This window comes from Opisthocomus hoazin, chromosome 14 (genome assembly GCF_030867145.1).
Source record: "Opisthocomus hoazin isolate bOpiHoa1 chromosome 14, bOpiHoa1.hap1, whole genome shotgun sequence".
In the NCBI taxonomy this organism is placed as follows: Eukaryota; Metazoa; Chordata; class Aves; order Opisthocomiformes; family Opisthocomidae; genus Opisthocomus; species Opisthocomus hoazin.
Genome location: NC_134427.1, coordinates 19,523,760 through 19,541,337, shown reverse-complemented (window position 1 = coordinate 19,541,337; position 17,578 = coordinate 19,523,760). Strand labels below are relative to the sequence as shown.

Here is a 17,578-nt window from a genome sequence, read left to right as displayed (position 1 = left end):
TCCGAAGCGCTGGCATCCTCTCTTGCAGCTGGGACGCGGCCATGCTAGTTCAATGGGATATTAGAGGATTTCTTGGTGTCCCAGGCGGCTGTGCTTGTTTATTTGTGTTCTGGCAATCTGCAGCATTACAATGAACCACATCCTGCAAGATCTCCAAATAGTCCCCACCTATGAGATAAACACAAGTCTCAAATATTTAAACTAAAGCGCTGAATTACCAGTTTATTACCAGTAAAAGGCCTTATCAACCTGAGGAGTCTGAGTCACACTTCTTCTCTGATGGTTTTTTTTTTTTTTTGGTGATGTTTGCTCTAGGAAAGAATGGTTAGGACTGAGCAGCTCAGTCTTTTGTTTACCCTAGGCTGTAACCGTAGGATGGTTCATTTAATTAAAAATGGATAAAAGGAAGTAAATTGTATGTAATGCAAATTCCACCCGTGCAGTTCCTTGCTGGAAGGCTATGGGTAGAGTTCGGTGTAGATAATTACTCAGGTGACAGTTACCCTGCCTTGGGTAGAAATGCATAAGGGAGAAAAATCCTTATGCTCCAATTTTTACAAAAGGAAACCGAAGCCTGAACAAAACTTTCTGTGATACCGTGGGTCTCATGCCTGCTTCGGAAGCAGTGGCATTTCTGAGACCAAGTGCAAATAAGCAGAGTTCACCCGCCTCTGGTGTGGTTAGCGGAGCATTTCCTCAATTCTACATTCCCCACGTGCACCGAATAAGGGAGTTTACTCCAGTTCTGGGCTTTGCATTGTATTGTTGTTCTAAAATATCTTCTGCTGGCTGCTCGCAAGGGGCTGGGCTGGAGACCTTATTGCTCTGATGAATTCCTGCAATTCCTGTCCGCCTGTGAGCATCTCGGGCTGTTCATGATCAATGGGCGTCCTTCACTAAAGCTGCCCTGGGGGAGGAGGAGGAGGGAAAAAATTTTAATGAAACAGCTGAGATTCTCCATTGTGCTGGACGATATGGGGAAGCGTAATGTGAGAAAATGACTGAAACCGAGAGAAACCACCCAAGGCTGTGCTCGCAATGAGCTGAGCGGTGTTTTCTGTTCTGGGACGCACGTTGGACCGAAGAGCCTGCCAGAGCTGCCCTCGGTGGTGGCTGTGGGGGGGCACCAGCTGCTCACCGTTGTGGCTGAGGTGGGAATGGCACCTTGCGTCATGGACAGCCCTCGCTGAGTGGAGAAAAATCTGTGTGAGGTCTGTGATTAGTTGGACTTGATGAATTTTAGGGGACCTTATAAATGCCTATAAATATCTGCAGGGTGGGTGTCAGGAGGACGGGGCCAGACTCTTTCCAGTGGTGCCCAGCGACAGGACAAGGGGCAATGGGCACAAACTGAAGCAGAGGAAGTTCCTTCTGAAGATAAGGAAGAACTTCTTCACTCTGAGGGTGACGGAGCCCTGGCCCAGGCTGCCCAGGGAGGTTGTGGAGTCTCCTTCTCTGGAGATATTCAAGACCCTCCTGGACAAGGTCCTGTGCAGCCTGCTCTGGGTGACCCTGCTTCGGCAGGGGGTTGGACCAGATGACCCACAGAGGTCCCTGCCAACCCCTACCATTCTGGGATTCTGTGATCTGGAGATGGTTGAGAGCAAACCAGCCTGGTATTGCCAGAATTTGGCCTTGACATTCCCGGTGTGACAGGCAACAGATGTGTTCGTGTGTGGACTGCTCAGGGAGACCACAGGTGCCTGCTTTGTTTGCAGTTACTCGTTGTCCCATCACCTGCCTCTCATCCAAAGGCCGTTTCTGTGTAACTCAGTTGCTTAAGGGTTTTTTGGGTGGGAACAGTAAACCTCTTTTCACTCCTTTCACTGGAACCAGTCAGACAAAATATTGCAGACAGTGCAGCCACAGCATTTTTAGTGGAATAGCTTTTCAGAAAACAATTAAATTCTATGTATTCTCTGTTCTCGTAGCTCACAGCTGCTCTTGGTCTACGAAGGACTAGACAGTTCGTAGCTACAAGTGGCGTATTGCAAATTAAGAGAAAATTATGCGCCTTGGAAGAGCTGGCGTGATGCTGTGGAGCTTCGCTTCGCAATGGCTCACCAAAAGGCAGGTATTTTATCTATTTATTTTATGACAGTGGGAGGGGGGATGTGAGCGCGGGGAGGGAGAAAGAGGGTTAGTGGTGTGATTGCAGCCATGGACAGAATATACCTGGGTGGGGATGTCTGCACTTCCGCCGCGTGCCTTTTCAGCGGGACAGCCCTCAGCTGCCTTAGGAGCAGCTGAATTTCAGCGTGAAGGTTACACACGGACCACGCTTGCGGTTACCCAGCAATTTGTTACTTTAAGAGCAGGGTTTGTAGGCTTGCGCAGCGCCGTTCCTGTCTGTGTTATTGCACCTTGAGGGCTTGTCCGTGTGCGAAAGGGAGCACTTCCATCAGGCGAGTTGCCACGGCTCGAGGTGAGACTCACACATCTGGCTGCCTTCTGCCACGGCAGCCCCATGGGCTCCTGGTTTCCCAGCACAGCACTGCCGTGACTGGGTGGAAACTGGGGCTGCGCCGCTCCCGTTCTGGCTGCAGCCGCAGCGCGGGACTCGGGGCAGGGAGACACAGCCCAGCCCCCATGGACAGGAGGTTTCATGCTGATTTTCAGCCCATCCCTCCCAAAGAGAGAGACCACCCTAGAGTTTGCTTTTTACTTCTTCTCTGCTGGTAAAGGAGGCCAATCAAATGTCGTAATATGCCTATGAGCATTACAATGGCTGTCAGTGTTTTGCCTGTAAAGTAGCGATGGCGATGCCTCTATGTATTTCATGATATTGACAGCAGAAGAGAGAAGGAGGGAGGCCTGGATCCTCCAGCAGGAGACAGGGAGAGGCACAGAGCCTGTACAGGTATGGCAGTTTTAACGCTAAGTCTTCGTGGTACTGGGAACTGCAGTAGGAGTGTGTGTGCCAGGACCACATCCATCATTCTTAGTGCAATGCTGCTCTTGATTTTGACCTGCCCTACAAGAGCTGTCTTGACTAATAAGGGTATTGGGAAGTGTCCACACATTGTAAAGCAAAAGGAGGTTATTTCCTTACATTGTGACAGGATATGTGATAAAGAGGTATGGACAGAGGAAAGCTGCCTTTCCAGCTGGCTGCTATTTTCATCTGGCTATGAATAACCTTGTGAGATCAGTGCTATCCCTTCCGGGTTTTGTTATGTTTTGGGTAGGGATGTTTTCGTATCTTTATTACATGGACCTACATGCAGCTCCAGGTCTCAAAGGGCGAGGTGGGTCTGGATGGTCCTATGCTGACCTAGGAGATGAAATTGTGCAGTTAAATACTGTCATCATTAGTAGGTCCTGACTACCAAATTGGGAGGTTCAAGTTCCTAAATTCATCCTCTTCCTTTGCTGGCCACACAGTGTCTAGTCCATGAAATCTGCCTGCCCATGGCGTACCTTACGAATCTGTGCACATCCCAGCGCTGAGGAAGACCTGCAGCCCTGGGAAGGAAAGGTGCACGCTGAGAAATCAGAACCAAGACTGGAGTGCCCTGCAGATGGTCTGTAGATAATTTGTAGGCAGATGACAGCGAGAGCACTGAGCTGGTACTGTGCATCTGAGCAGTTTATGCTCGGGTTGGTTATGAAGAGCACAGTTCTGTTTTGAGCTGGAGCTGAGTTAAACCTCCCAGAAATAAAATGAAACTGCAGCACAAAGAAGGTGGCAGCCCCTTCAGCATCTGCCTTTCCAAAAGGGGCGATGTTTCAAGCCTGCTGGGCTAAGCAAGCATTTCATTTTCACCCGATAAAACTATTTGAAAGACAGTTACTTAAAAAACCCAAACAGCTCCCAGAACACAACCCTTCTCCACTGTGATAACAAGAAAAAACTTGAAGCGAGAGGATATATAAATTCAGGCGAGAGGTCAGTAACATAACTTCTTTCATAAATAGCTCTTGCTGCTGCAGCAACCCTACATGGGATTAGTCAAACTATTTGTTTTGGAAAGCGCTCCAGAACTACACCTTCTCGAGCTTTTCCTTGCGGGCACAGCCGCGTGCCCATGACCTGCTCGGCCCGGAGGCTCCGAGGAGTGAGAGGAGGCAGGACCGTCGGCACAGGTACCTTGGTCGGTTTTGATCACATGTGTGGGGCCACGCTGCAGAGCGCCGAGGAACGAGGAAACGAGCATTGCGCAGGCTGCGGGCCGTCCGAACGCGCCTTCGCTCGGTGCGTCCCGATGCCCGGTACGCTCCCTGCCAGAGGACGTTGCGCTCTGCTGAAGAAAGGTTGGTGTTGATTTGCCCCTTCGCTTTTAGGGGTTGGATGTTGGGTTGGTGCTAGGGGAATGCGTGTCACACCGCCGCTGGAGGCTTTGCTGAAGGGGGAAAGGGGCAGTTTTGGGCAGGTCAGATTGCCATGTCTCGGCTGGCATAAATGGGAGTCTGCCCGGATCCATGCTCAGCGCCTGGCCGTTCCCTGGCTGCCGGCTCCGAAACACGTGGGACTGCTGTTCTCTGTGAGCGGCACTGCTGCTTGCCAGTGCACAGTCCAAGCAGCTGACCAAGGGAAGGTTTATTCCCTTTATTAGTGTCCTCCTTAGCTTTTCTGCGGGTGGTCAGAGCTCTCCTCTCTCTGAGGGGTTGGCAGAGCTGCTAGCAGTGCCCCCCGTGAAGGCTGGCGTTGCCTCTCTCCCTCCTGGCTGCAGAGCTGCAGCCGGGCACGGCTTGCACCGCGTCTCCTGGCACTGCAAAACCAGTCTTGCAGGTAAAGATCCCAGGGGCCGCGCTGTTGGGAAAAGCCTTTTTGCACCTACACGCTGCTAAGCAGTTCTGTAGTGAGCTGGGTGGGGGGCAGAGAAGGGTGTAAGGAGTGATCAAAGCTCCCTGAGTAACACCTGGAATGAGCAAACAACAAACTTCCCTCCTCTGGAGGAGAAACCAGGGCTCTGACACAGGTCTGCAAAGTGAGTAGGCGAACGCAGAGTAATCCTTGCTGGGTTTTCTAATAAAACGCTTGGGGGTATCAAATGAAGCACGTGGGTGGCAGGTCAAAACAAATCAAGGGCAGATACTTCTGCATTTAAAGCATCCTGAGACGGTGGGGCTCTGAGGATATTGCAAATGCTTATAATTAATGTGGGTTCAGAAAGTAATTAGAAAATCTGTGAAGTGCAGCGATGTTACTCCTGTTTCGGGGAGCCCCTGCCCTGTACCTGGCAGGAGGCTGGAGCGCAGGGCGGCTCGCTGTACTCTCTCCGGCCGTGTGCTGCCAGCCCTTGTTGGAGATAAACTGGTGTGTCACAGGGATCTTCAGTCTCGCCGTGTGTGGCCTTTCCTGTATTATACTTGTCAATTGGTTTTTATTTTATGGCGCTTGCCGACCAAGGTAAACACATAGCATGCTCTCCCTCGTCGCTGCGTGCCTGCCTGGTTGATGGTAGGGCTCAAGCCCCTGCAGCGTCCAAGACACGGCAGCACGGTGCGCCCGGCAGAGGCTGCAGACGGGGCCATGGTGCATATCGAGAGGTTTCCCAGCCTGGTTTACTCCCGCAGGCCTGGTCGACAGCTTGGCAGCTCCAAGACCTCCAGCAAAACCTCCAGGTGCAGCGGTCTGCTGGACCGGCTCGCTTTCCCACAGCCAGTGCCTGAAGTGGTTTGATTTTTAACTATTTAAAACAAAAGAAGGAGTTGGCTGTTTGGTTTCTGTTAACCTTTTCCTGCTAATGTAACTAGTCCAGTGAGATGAAACATTCTCAGGAAAAAAAGGCTGTTTACAAAGTGGTAGCCTTTATTCTTTTTCTAATTGACTACCGTGCTGATGAAGAAATATGTGTCTTGGCTGAAAATGTTTTCTGAAGTACTTTCTCAGCCCACATGTCATGGGTTTGTTAAAAATAAAGTTCTAGAGAAGCAAATACTGTGAAAACCGTGTCCCTAGATACTTCTTTAAAAATAAAATCTGTCCCAGAAATTTCTGTAAATGTCTTTGTAGAAGTAGGATTGTGCCTGAGAGCCAGAGAGAGTAGATGGTTGGAACCAAGTGTGGAAGAGCTGTGCCAAGCTGGGTGAAATGTGGGTTTAAACAGCAGAGACTGATTGGGGCTTTTCATTGCTGTTTCTGTTTTAACTATTTAGAGTGGTAACAATAGTTTCTCAGATGATGAAGACTATAATTGTGGTGTGACAAGCGCAGCCATACTTGCCTTGAGGAAATATGAAATGTCGTTTCCTTCCCCTCAGAAATTGTTCTCAAATAATTACAGAGTTTTTGTGACGATGCCCATTCCTTTTACGAGCCTTTTCATGCGGTGTCCTGTGGTAATTCTTTGTAAGCTCTGAGGTCAGACACCTATTCTTTCTTCTAACATGTTGTTACACCATTATGAAAATGGCAAACATTTGGGAATGTACCATCCATAAAATAATGCAAATCTATGAAATTATGTCAAATGAGCAAGTTTCAGATGAAATACTTGGGCTAGGCTTTGGATGTGTGAGTTGAAGGCAGAGGCGCACCGTGTGCAGACAGTCCAGAGAAGAGTGGCAAAAGTGCTGAAGACCCCAGAACCTGAAGGAGCTGGGCTTGGGTAACGTGGAGGCTGAGCACAAAACCCTGTGAGGACGGCTGCAAAGGAGCGTCCGCACGGCGGATGGGACGGGCCGGCGTCTGTCAGGGAGACCTGGGGTAGGCAATTGGAAGAAGTCCTCAAAGGAGCAGGTTAGACAGACAGAGAGTGGGGGTGATACAGGCCTTGAGGTTAGGGAATGGGCCTGGTGACCTGCAGATCACGTTTGCCATGGAAGCTGGGATTTATTCATTTTTAGTGACTCGACTCCCAAGGTTGTGGTGTTGGGAGAAGAAGCCAAGTGTGGTGAAACGCACAGTCGCCTGATGGGGTTGGAAACAATGGAAAAATCCCATCCAGTGAGCTAGAAACTGCCTGCATGGACGTGAGCAGAACTTCTGCTCCCTCGGAAGTCTGCCTTCTGGCCCTCAAGTTGGCCAGGAGAGAAGTAAAGGAATAAAATAGCAAAGCAACACATGATTTACTCTTCCTCCACGCCCTGCAGCCTCTGGCAGTTTTCGGTCTCTGTTGAAACACCCAGTGATCTGCACCCGTGCTGTCTGAATAGCAAATATCAGTGCAGCATAAAGCAAAGTGCACGCGGATTAGAGAATGAGCAGCCTCTGGTCTTTTATAGCAGAATGTGCAGCAAGAACACTTGCAGGTTGCTGTCCTTTTCCAATTGCTTCACAAAGGCTGGCTGCTTAGCATCGGTCTCATTTAGAGCACGAAGGAGTGTGGAAGAGAAGAATGGAGGTAAAAAGCAAGCAAGCAGTTTGGTAATTTATATGCATGTTTTGCTTGTAGCGTGCTGAGTCAACTGTTTACCTGTTAGCAGGAAAGTGGCTAAAATAAAACAATGTCTTGGTGAGGTTAATACCGCGTGAGGAGCTGTAGGATGGGGAGGAAAGTAGGGCAGCTTGTTTTGGAACTTGTGCTGGAGAGCAAATAAAAACCCCCAACGTACACATTCGGTTGCCATATGTCGTGCTTATCATGAAAGGCATCTCGGTGTTATTTCTTTGCAGGGACGCTTGAACTCCGCGGAGGCAGACTTCCCCGCTGAAGAAGGCGCATGCCAGAGGTGCCGGGGTTGCTGCTGGTGAGAGGAGCGTTGGTGCCTGCTGAGGCAGCCGAGGCGGGCGGCGAGCTCACTCCTTCCAGTGCTCGCCTGTTTGATTGACGTTGGCTTCCCAATCGCTGCGACTGTGCCTGAAGAAAAGCGAAGGAGCGTAATTCCGCTGAGAGAATTTTCCTGGCAGGAGAAGGCGTGCAGTGCCGAGAAATGTGCCAGCGAAGAGCCTGGAAGTGCAAGTCCAGGTGCTAACGCAACTTCCACCCGAGCCACGCTGTTGTGAAGTCCTCCTTCTCCAGCCGCGTCTTGCTCAGCGCGCCGGGGCCGGCTGCACGGGGGGCTGCCGATGGCATCGCGGCAGCCTGGGCTGGATTAGCTCCTGGTGTGTTGTCGCTTCAGCTGTCTGAAGAGCTGAAGAAGATCGCAGGGAAGATGTTGGACTTGAGCTTCCTGACCGAGGAGGAGTATGAGAAGCTGATGAAGGTTCTGCAGAGAGATGCAGAACTGAAGAAGAAGGATGGGGATCGCATCAGGTGAGAGCTTGCAATAGCAGCAGGATGTGAGCTTCCCCTGGGGGGATTTTTTTACTTCTTTTAGAGAGGAGTGTGTGTGTGTGTGTGTGTGTGTGTGTGTGTGTGAGTGCTCAACAAGGAGAGATGCAGGCTGCAGCAGTGCTGTCCCTTCTTGCTCAGATCCTGGCAGATCTTTTCATTGCCCCTCCAGCTTTCTCAGCCATCCCACTGTCACTGCTGTCCTCTATCTGCAGGATTACAGGGCTGGACTCTCCTTTCAAGTCAATCGGCCCCCCTCAGAGACGTCAAGGGAAATCATCCCTTTCCCGCTCTGGGGAGGAAGATGCTGATTTCTTAGTGTCAGAGGTCCGATCAGGGGAGCAGCTGCTACCTTGTTTTCCTCACTCGGTAGCACAGAAATCCCGTAGAGTGTTATAAAATGAGACTTTACATCCCCACCTCTGCTGTGTGCCCCTCTGGTGCTCTTTGAGGCGGGTGTGTATGCAGCATCCGTCGTGCGGGCAGCGAGGGGCTGCATGATCTGCCAGAGGTCTCCGGGGAGCCGTTTCAGAGCCTGGAATCGCTCTCAGTTCAGCTCCCTTGCCAACTGACCGTCCTGGAGCTCGGGTCTGGTGGCTCGGGATTGCTTGTTGCTGCTGTCGCTTTTGAAATGCCAGGCATTAGACCATCTGGGTTGACAGTAGGCACCAGGCTCAGGAAGCTGGCACCAGACTCTCCATGGCAAGAAGTGAGTGGTTCAGCGAGCGTGGATGGCGCTGTGCCAGCTTCGCCTTGTTAAGGATGTGAGTCTCCGACTTGCTGTTGAGCCAGAGAAGAGTAAGCCCCGTGTAGGAGGGATGCTCAGGGCTTGCGGGGGGAGCGGGTAGCTCTGCAGCAGGCTCCGGGGAGCCTCCCTGCCCTGGCCTCTGCTCGGGGGTGAGAGCTGGGGAAACAGAACTGGTGGCGGCACGCAAGAAGCTTGGGCTTGAGATGTGTGTGTCTGCATGCTCTTACGTCTCTGAATTGAAACAAGGTTTAAAAAAGGTTTTATCTTTTTATTCTTGTTTTTTTTACCTTTTCCTGGAGTGCGGTAAAATTTCTGCTCTGCAATGGAGGTTTGGGAAAAATTGCGTTTGGATTATTTCAGTTCTGTTTCCCTCCTCTTTGGAAACTGTTACACAAAAGGCTTTCATCTGGGAGTGAAGTGAGTTCGATCCTGACCGGGCCGGTGCCAAGTGCCCCTTGCTGTCATGATGGCTACGTGCAGTAAGACCTTTGGTGCAAGTGTGGACGTGTTTGGCTCCAACGCAACCTGCCTGCCAGGCGAAGTGAAGTCAATGGTGTTACACTGATCCGGTGTCAACAAGATTAAAATACGTTCCTACACCTCCTCTGGCCCAGCACCTCGCGACCCTCATGGGGGGCAGACGCAGCCCTGATCTAGGTGTGAGCTGTGCAGCTCCCTGGCTGGCAGTCCTGCCGGGCCCCCCAGCTCTGTATGCAGAGGCTTGAGCCCCGTTATCCCATACCTGCTCCCTTCTGGCCCTCAGGCAGCCAAATGTGACCCTGCAAGGCTCCGCGGTTTTCTGGGGTTTTGCCCCCTCTTGCTGCTGAGAATTGGACTGAGGTGGGAATTTCCTCTGGCTTCTCAGGTCTCGCAGGGACCCCGAATTGTGGTGACCTGTGGGTGGCAGCTAATTCAGCAAGCAGCGGTGTCGAAACAAAAAGCTGGAGGAGGCTTAAAAGCCCAGGCTAGCAAACAGAGCGCTGGCGGGTTGAGGTGCCAGAACCCAGCCCTGGGTGTGCCCGAGCGAGCTGCAGTTGGAGAAGCTGTGCTGGGGACGGAGACCTGACTGACTGAGTGCCAAAACTGGCGTGGCAGGAGGAGCAGGGAGGGGAGCAGAGTCCGGGGAGAAGGCTGCAGGGACAGGCTGCTCCCCAAAATAACATGATGTATTTCCGTGGTTTGCATCGGGTTTGATCCATAAGGCTTTGCTGCTCGTGTTAGAGGTTAATAAATAAAACGGAAAAGTGCAAAACCTGCAAACGGCCCCACCACTCCCCAAACCCTCCGGGCTGCAAAGCAAATGGACAGATCTCCTGGCCAGGTGACTCCGGCGTGGATTTGTGACATTTGGAAGAGGTGAAGGCCTGTGTTTACAAGGGGCTGTTCCCATTTCAGATACAGAATATATCAGCTTTTGTTTTAATGCTGGTTTGGCCCTGGTGATAGCAGAGGATAATCTCAGGATCCTTCGTAGTATCAGGCGGGTGAACCGTATGGATAATTATTACAAAGGTAGCTCAGGGAAGTCGAAACCTTGGAGATCTTTCTGGTGTGTAATATTCTTGTTGGCTTTCAGGCGGATACAAGGCTCCATCAAGGATGAGAAGAAGAAGAAGTTTGTGACAGGTGAATGGTTTTCAGAAGTGAAGGCGAAACGGTTTCAGGAAGACTTAGAGGGGCCGGATCTACTTCGCGCATCGATTAGAAGGAAAAAGGGCAAACTAGAAAGTAAGTATGTAGTGTGCATCTTAAGAAAACAAACTGTTGGAGCAGAAAAAGGTGGTCAAGTATGAGGGTCTCACTGTACTGGGAGCCTGTTGGGGCTCAGCCTTTGTATTTTGATAAGGGGATTCTTATCTGAGCTTTCAGTACAGAAAAAAATACCTGTTTATCAAAATCAGGGCCCAAAGAAAAAATTACAGTGTGGCAGAGGACTAAGGCAAAAGCTGTTTACCAGCTACGTGCAGTAAATGCCTTTTTGACCACTGCAGCTTCTTTCTTCCAACATGTCTGTCTGTCAGAGGTCACTGCTATCATTTCTTGTCGTAGAAACAAGGAAAAAGGATGATACAGGGCAATTTCTGGCATCAAATTGACACGTGTGGGTCAAACACCCCCTCAGTTCGTAGGGTGGTCTGTCAGAAACAGCCAGCCGGTTGCTTTCGCAGGCCTCCGGGGTGGTGAAGAGAAGGGATCTGCCCTGTGTGAAACGAGCAGGACTGTGCTTGGAGTCCCAATGTAACCAGCCTGGAGCTGGCGCTTTGTGCTGAACATTTGTGCGAAGCGGAGCTGGGGATGATTCGCATCCAGCCCTCAGCACAAAGACAGGCCAGCCGACTCCGCAGCAGGACTGTGGGACTGCAGCCCAGTCTCACACAGCCTCCTTGGTTGTTTGTCAGGGTGGGTAATCACAGATACTCAGAGGTGGCTGGTGACTTACTGGCTGCTGCTGCTCTGGGGATGCCATGGCTCTGACAGACAGCCCTCAGCAAGGTCTGCCACGGTGCCTAATATAAGGCCCTGCTAACTGGGCTCTGTTCTTTTGCAGTAGAGGCTACTCATAGATAAAGGGTTGTCTTCCATCTGCCCGAAATTCAGATGTCATCCCCACCAGTTCAGCTCAGCCCTCTTTCCTGGGCCCAGCTGTGGGGTAGCAGCAATAGAGATCCCTCCTTTGTTTGGTGGGCCTCGTTAGCCAGGGTATCTCTGTAACGTTAATTGCCTGGGCTTAGTATGCCCCTCTTAGCTCCACATTACGTAGACACATTCTCAAAGCTAAATGCTCGCTAGGGACTTCACTAACTGAGAGACTCATTTGCTTTTTGCTTTTTACTTATCCTTGACAGCTCTCGTAACTTAGCATAGATTCATTGGAGCCTCTGATGCAGAACTGGCCCATCGTATTTCATATGAAGTTGCTTTTATCCGTGGTATTAAGGATTCATGATGTCATTAAATTTACTATTTTATCATCCCTCCAGATTGCTATAACATATAAAATCTTTTCCAGCTCGATAGAATTGCCTGGCCATTTCTGCAGAGCACGCTCTCTGCTTTTTGAGGATGTGCATTTGTGCTTGCACCCTCTTTGCATGAAGAGAGAGACGCTTCAGCAGCCCCTCTGCCGGGGCACGGGTCAGACAAGTGCTCTGTCTTCTGCAGCCCAGTTAGCAGCCAGCAAAGAGTGGGATTCACCTGCCTGCTGCCTTGCCAGGGTCATCGGCACCCTTAGCTTGCAGCTCATGTTAGGAAAGCATATTTTGAAGTGCTGTTGGTTTTGGATTTAACTTTTATGGCTGATGTGGTCTCAGGTTATCATCTGAAATAATCTCATTAATATAGCAGCAATATGCAAGTTATGTCTCTGCATGTGTGTTACTTGACTAAGTTTTAAGAAGGTAGAAGCAAATGGCGCTAAATTACTATGGTAATTGTGTTTAAGTTTAGCCCTCTTTATTTCTTTTTCAACCTTGTTTCTTCCCTTTCTTTTTTTGTTTTCTCAGACTTATTTTGGTGAAGCGCGGGTATAACATGACTTTATTCCTTCCTCGTACTTTTCCCACGGCCATTTGACAGCATTGGTTGAGGATCAAGATTCTGCAGCTAATATTTTCGCCTTGCTGTTGCCCGCTGCGTGCTCAGCTCCTGCAGTGGTTACTGCATGGATTGCCTCCCTTCACACGTGAGGCAAGCCCTGCTCTCACTGACTTGTCAGTGAGTGTTGCACGGGTGAGAGCAGCGCTTGGCCCATCAGGGAACAAGGGTGAGGCTCCCTTACAAACGGTTCGGCCGTGCAGCTCACGTTCAGTCTGCAGTAGATGAGCTAAGGGCCCTTGCTTGCCACCTTGACACTTGTTTTTCTCCTGAGAAGATGGGAGTCAGTCACCTTCTGTCAGCTTTCCAGGGGGTGAAGGGGCATGTGCTCATTTAGCCAAATCAGTGTAACGTGTTCATAACTCCAGGGCTGTTAATCCTGGTTTAAGCCTTTGATGACTGTTTTAGGGAGTGAAATGAGAAAATTCCTGCATGGAAAAGCCCCTCTGAGATAATTGCTGGCATTCCCTTTGCCTGGTAAATGGGCTGAGGAGGGGTGGAAATTCGTGCCTGCACAGGAGCGTGTCCAGTGGCCTTTTCTGGAGGAAGGTTTTAACCTGCAGAAGGGAGGGCTGCAAGGATCCCTAAGGGTCTTCAGAGTTGGTGTTGACTGTAATAGAAAACACTAGTAATCGGGAGTAATAGAAATCTATAAAATAGATAGATAACCTATATTTAAACTACAGTCTGCAGAGCAGCACAGATGGATGAATTTGGTGATAATTCCCCTTGAGCTTGTGTGCAATGGATGAGAGCTAAAAATCGTCCGGGAGAGAGACCGTTTAATCCACCTGCCCAGGCAAGTCAGCCCCGATGGCATGGTCAGCCATGCTTTCCTCAGGCACTGAGTGTCTTCGTTTTAGAGTGGTAGGAAACGAGTAAAGCAGCTGATGTGTTAGAGCAGGAGTGGCTCTATACATATGTGTATAAATATCTGTATTAACAAGTTAAATTGGTCAGGCCACTGCTAATTTCTGTTGGAATTTGCTTTTTATTCTGTCTCATCCTGAAGTTGGCAAGGGCATTTTGCTTGTCTTGATGGATTATAATGCACCGATAACCTATTTGTGTGTGGTTATAGAAGCCAGGTATAGCTGGGTCAGTGGCTGAGCCGTTTTGAAGGGCAGTGATTTGGATGGGAGGAAGCAAACACCTCCCACTGCCTCTGCCAGCCGGGAGCGGGGAGCTCTATCTGAGGGGGAAGTGTCAGTGAAAACCAAATATAATGCAATGCCTGTGGAAGTGAGGTGAGAAACGAACGCGGTCGTTGGTTGTCTTTTCAACCATGACAGGCAGAGGGAAAACGTGGGAGCTCTGTGTTTGGTTCCTCTGCTTCCAGAGCAGCTGCGTGCTGGCCTCTCCGTCCCTTGGGTCTGGGCAGAAGAGCGGGACGTGGCTTGCTGTGTAAATAAACGCTCCTCAGCGTGCCTTCCCGTGCCTGTGCGTGACGTGGCCTGCACGTGCCACCAGCCACGCCACAGCTTGTCTGTCCCGAAATGATGTTCGGTGATGCTTTTTGCACATCGACCTTTGCGTGGACAAAACCCAGTCCCTCTCTCAGAAATATATATAATAATATATTTAGAGAGCACTCTCCTGGTGCTCTCTAAAACCAGCTCATTCTTACACAGCCAGGCTCCTGTTTTCCAGCAGGAGCGACTCCCCGACTTCCCACGGCTGCAGAAGCCATGGGGCCATCCAGCTGCCATCACAGACATGTGCCAGATGTGTGGTCCTAACGCAGAGAGCCCCGAGCAACGCCTGCTGCGGTCCTTGCGCCGCACGGCCAGGTGCTGGGCGGGGAGGAGCAGTTGGGACCGCAGCCTTTTTCTCTGTGGAGATGCACAGGCAAGGGGGATGGAAGCTTCATCTTGGGATATCCTGGTTATCCGTGAGCTGACTGCTGATGCTGGATGGCACCACACGGGCAGCGCCAGGGCTGGTCTGCTCTTGGGCTTAGTGCAGTTTTCTAACCAGGTAACAAGCGAGGCTATATTATTTAATGTCACATTTGAATCCTTTGAGCCTCTGATTTTATTGAAATAGATAAAAATATAGATAAAAATATGTATTATATAGATAAAAATATATATATTATACATGCATAAATATATATATATATATATATGAAGTATATGCTGAAGAGATCTGGCAGTTTTTGTAACAGGTAGATTTACTCTTTGAAATAGACCTAGCTCCATGCGAATAAATAGGTGCCGAGCTTGTGGACCAGACTAGTTTTTCATCGCTGTTTCAGAGTTTAATCCTTCTGGTTTTGCAGTAGCAAGAAAGCCTGTTTGCCAGCAAAATGTCTCATGCAGCTTTATAACCTGGCAGACTGCTGTAAAGGTTACCGTCTTCTGTTGTGTTTTCTTTAGGGTCTCTGAGAGCTTAGAAGACATAGCTGAGCCCTGTGCCAGTAAAAATAACAGGGACCTGCTCATTAACTGCGTTGGCCTCCTCCTTTGCTTGCCAAGATCGGATGACTTTGAGTCAAAACAGGAAATGGCTGGATTTAGATCCTGGTACGGATTAACGTTATTGACAGCCACGGCAGTGTCCTGCGGAGGTTTCCAGTGGCGCGACGGCTGCTGGCACGAGGCCGGTGTTAGGCAGCTTGCGTTGGCTTCCCAGATCCGTGGGACCTGGAGGTGCCTTCGCCGTGTAGGGAGCGTGGGTGATGCTGCCCCGGGACCTCCCTCATCCGAGGGGAGAGCGGGCAGAGCCCCCCATCAGCCATCTCGTGTGAAATCCCCGGGGTTTGTGCTGGTGGGACTTGTTCAACAAGCCTTTTGTTTCCCCAGACAAAACACACTGAGTGTTGCGAGTTTAAACAAATGTCATTTCTGGATTGTCTCTGTTGCATTACAGGTGAGGCCAACGAGCACATCCAGATGGGTCTGGAAGGCAGCGCTGCCCCGAGTCCTGCCTTCCCCGAGCACGCTGCTGGCGCGGGAGAGGAGAGGTAACGGCCGCTGCTCGTGCAGTGCTCTGGCTGCTGCTCTTACCTCGAATGAAAACTGATTGCTGCCCTTTAAATCCTGGTCTCTAACTGAGTTTCCAAGACTGCAGAAGAAATAGTTTATACAGGATATTTTTAAACTCCTCCTTCGAGGAGTTGCCAGAATATGAATCCTCCCCTAATAACCGAGTGCTAATGTGCCAAGCCCAGAAAGGTCTTTTCCTGCATGATTTGATAAAGGGCCAGTAAAATGGAAGCTGTCTCTAATGTCAGGATATTCTGGTTAGTTTTTTTAAAGTAATTATGGTTTTGTTTGTTTAATTTTTGCCATGGAGCAACGCTAACAGAAGGAACTGTTTGAGGAAACTGCTCATTTCCTGCTGGTGCCAACCACTGTGTCCAGTGCTCAGCACTCTCCATCAAGGCTTGGTAGGATTTCACGTTGTGCTGACTGAGCAGAAACGCCCACTAAAAGCACTCCAACAGGCAGATCCGTGACCTCACTTGATAGTCGTGGACTATGGAGAAGCCATTAAAATGTTCACATGTTCTTTTATTGTTGCTCGCATCTCATATGCATTTTTCTGTTAGCAGAATGAGGAATCATTCTTCACAGGTGGCAATTGCTCCAATTAAATATTAAATATGAGCCTTGACAACTCTTCCAAACCTCTTGCAGCTGATCATTGGGTGTTGCTTAATGAAGGATCCAAAGTAAACAAGCCCAAGAGGCTCCTGCTTTACCAGCACAGCAGTGGTCCTGATAGGTTTTTTTGGGGTTAATAAAATGCTGAAAAGCTTGCTTTGTTTTTCTTATTCAACCCTAAGCAAAAAGCATTGTCATTTGAAATCTCACCAGCTTGACTGCTGTTCTGCATCTAGAAAGCAGCCACTGCTAGACACTTGCAAAGACGTTAGACAGTCAAGTAAACTGCCTGTGATACGTGTTTCTTCCATTTATTTACCAGGCAGCTAGTATTTCTATTCCAAGCAGGAATATCTATATCCTGTACTAGTTTTGCCCTAACAATTGTTGTCATAATCATTCCTGTAGTTTCGAAGTCCTCCATCAATCTGGTTATGCCTTTGGCCTGAACTGGGAGGTGTGGCCTGTTGCTTCCTGGGCCTTGGAAATGGGTGGCCTCAGGCTCTTCTGAAACTGCTGCTCCATGTGTTTTTCCCTATGGTTTCCTCCCAGAAGGGGAAAATCTGAAATAAACCTAGACGTTGACACCATTGGTTTTACTGAGCAAGTTCTGTACTGACTGCAGTGGGAGACTCATCCTTACTCCAAGTTCAGGCCATTTAACGTGTTCCCCAGTCCTTCCAAGCAGTAACGGAGAAAATAAATGAAGGCATCAGCTCTGGGCAGCCTTATGTTGGGTTGGGTCAGTAGACGAAAGTGGCAAAGTCACTGAGCAGAGCTGATGATGTCAAAGACTGCCTGATCACCATACCAGGCACATCACTACCGCTGATCTCCTTGCTCAGGCTTTTGTCCTCTCCCACAGATCCAGCACACTTGCTCTTGATACCGCAGAGGAGCGCAAAATCTTGCCAAAACCAAAGCCGAGATTTACTGTCCCGCTGTCTGCGTCACACAAGGTAGTACAGGCACAGCCTCTGCACTTGTTTTCGTTACTCCGTGGACCTTCACACAGTCGGTACCTACTGGCAGGGGCTCCACAGGCTGCCTGCCCTGGTGTCTGTGCTCAAATAAAATACGTTTTTCCTATACACTGATAGGGTTTGTTTTCCATTTAGAGATCCAGTATACATGATGCCTCTTCCTCAGAGAGTGACAGTGGAACAAGTCCATTTGTGGCTGCAACAAACAGCTTGCATTTGCCTAGAAAAGGTAAGGTTTTTGTTCGGTGAGCCACTGGTGGTTTTGTTATTCAGCATGAAACAGCAAGAGACAAAATGCTTTTGTGTGTGTACAAATAAATAACAAAGTGTGTTTCTTACCTTGGCATGTAAGAATGGGCTGCCAACATTTGTATGAATTGTGCCCAAGGCAGCGGGGACCAAGAAAAAGAAATCCAATGACTAAAACTTCTCCTGGCTCTCAGTACGTTTTAAACTGAGTGCTTGGCTCACAACTCCTTAATCCAC

At 49.6% G+C, this 17,578-nt stretch overlaps 1 protein-coding gene across 7 annotated transcripts in view; it reads left to right on the top strand.

Moving 5' to 3' along the window:
• Window positions 1-17,578, top strand: part of LOC104339103 (synaptotagmin-like protein 2) — a 41,813-nt gene that overhangs the window by 4,180 nt on the left and 20,055 nt on the right. For 4 of the 7 annotated variants that reach the window (XR_012765494.1, XR_012765493.1, XM_075435368.1 and 1 more), the window contains exons 2-7: window positions 1,932-2,070; window positions 7,562-8,141; window positions 10,484-10,635; window positions 15,373-15,466; window positions 16,975-17,068; window positions 17,228-17,321. Coding sequence is in view for 5 of the 7 variants with exons in the window: in XM_075435368.1 (XP_075291483.1) it covers window positions 8,041-8,141; window positions 10,484-10,635; window positions 15,373-15,466; window positions 16,975-17,068; window positions 17,228-17,321 (535 nt within the window). In the remaining 2 variants the exon portion in view is untranslated. Of the gene's footprint in view, window positions 1-1,195; window positions 1,212-1,931; window positions 2,075-7,189; window positions 7,290-7,561; window positions 8,142-10,483; window positions 10,636-15,372; window positions 15,467-16,974; window positions 17,069-17,227; window positions 17,322-17,578 lie in introns of those variants that run through there. The other 3 variants (XM_075435370.1, XM_075435371.1, XM_009945240.2) reach the window with 3 other exon arrangements.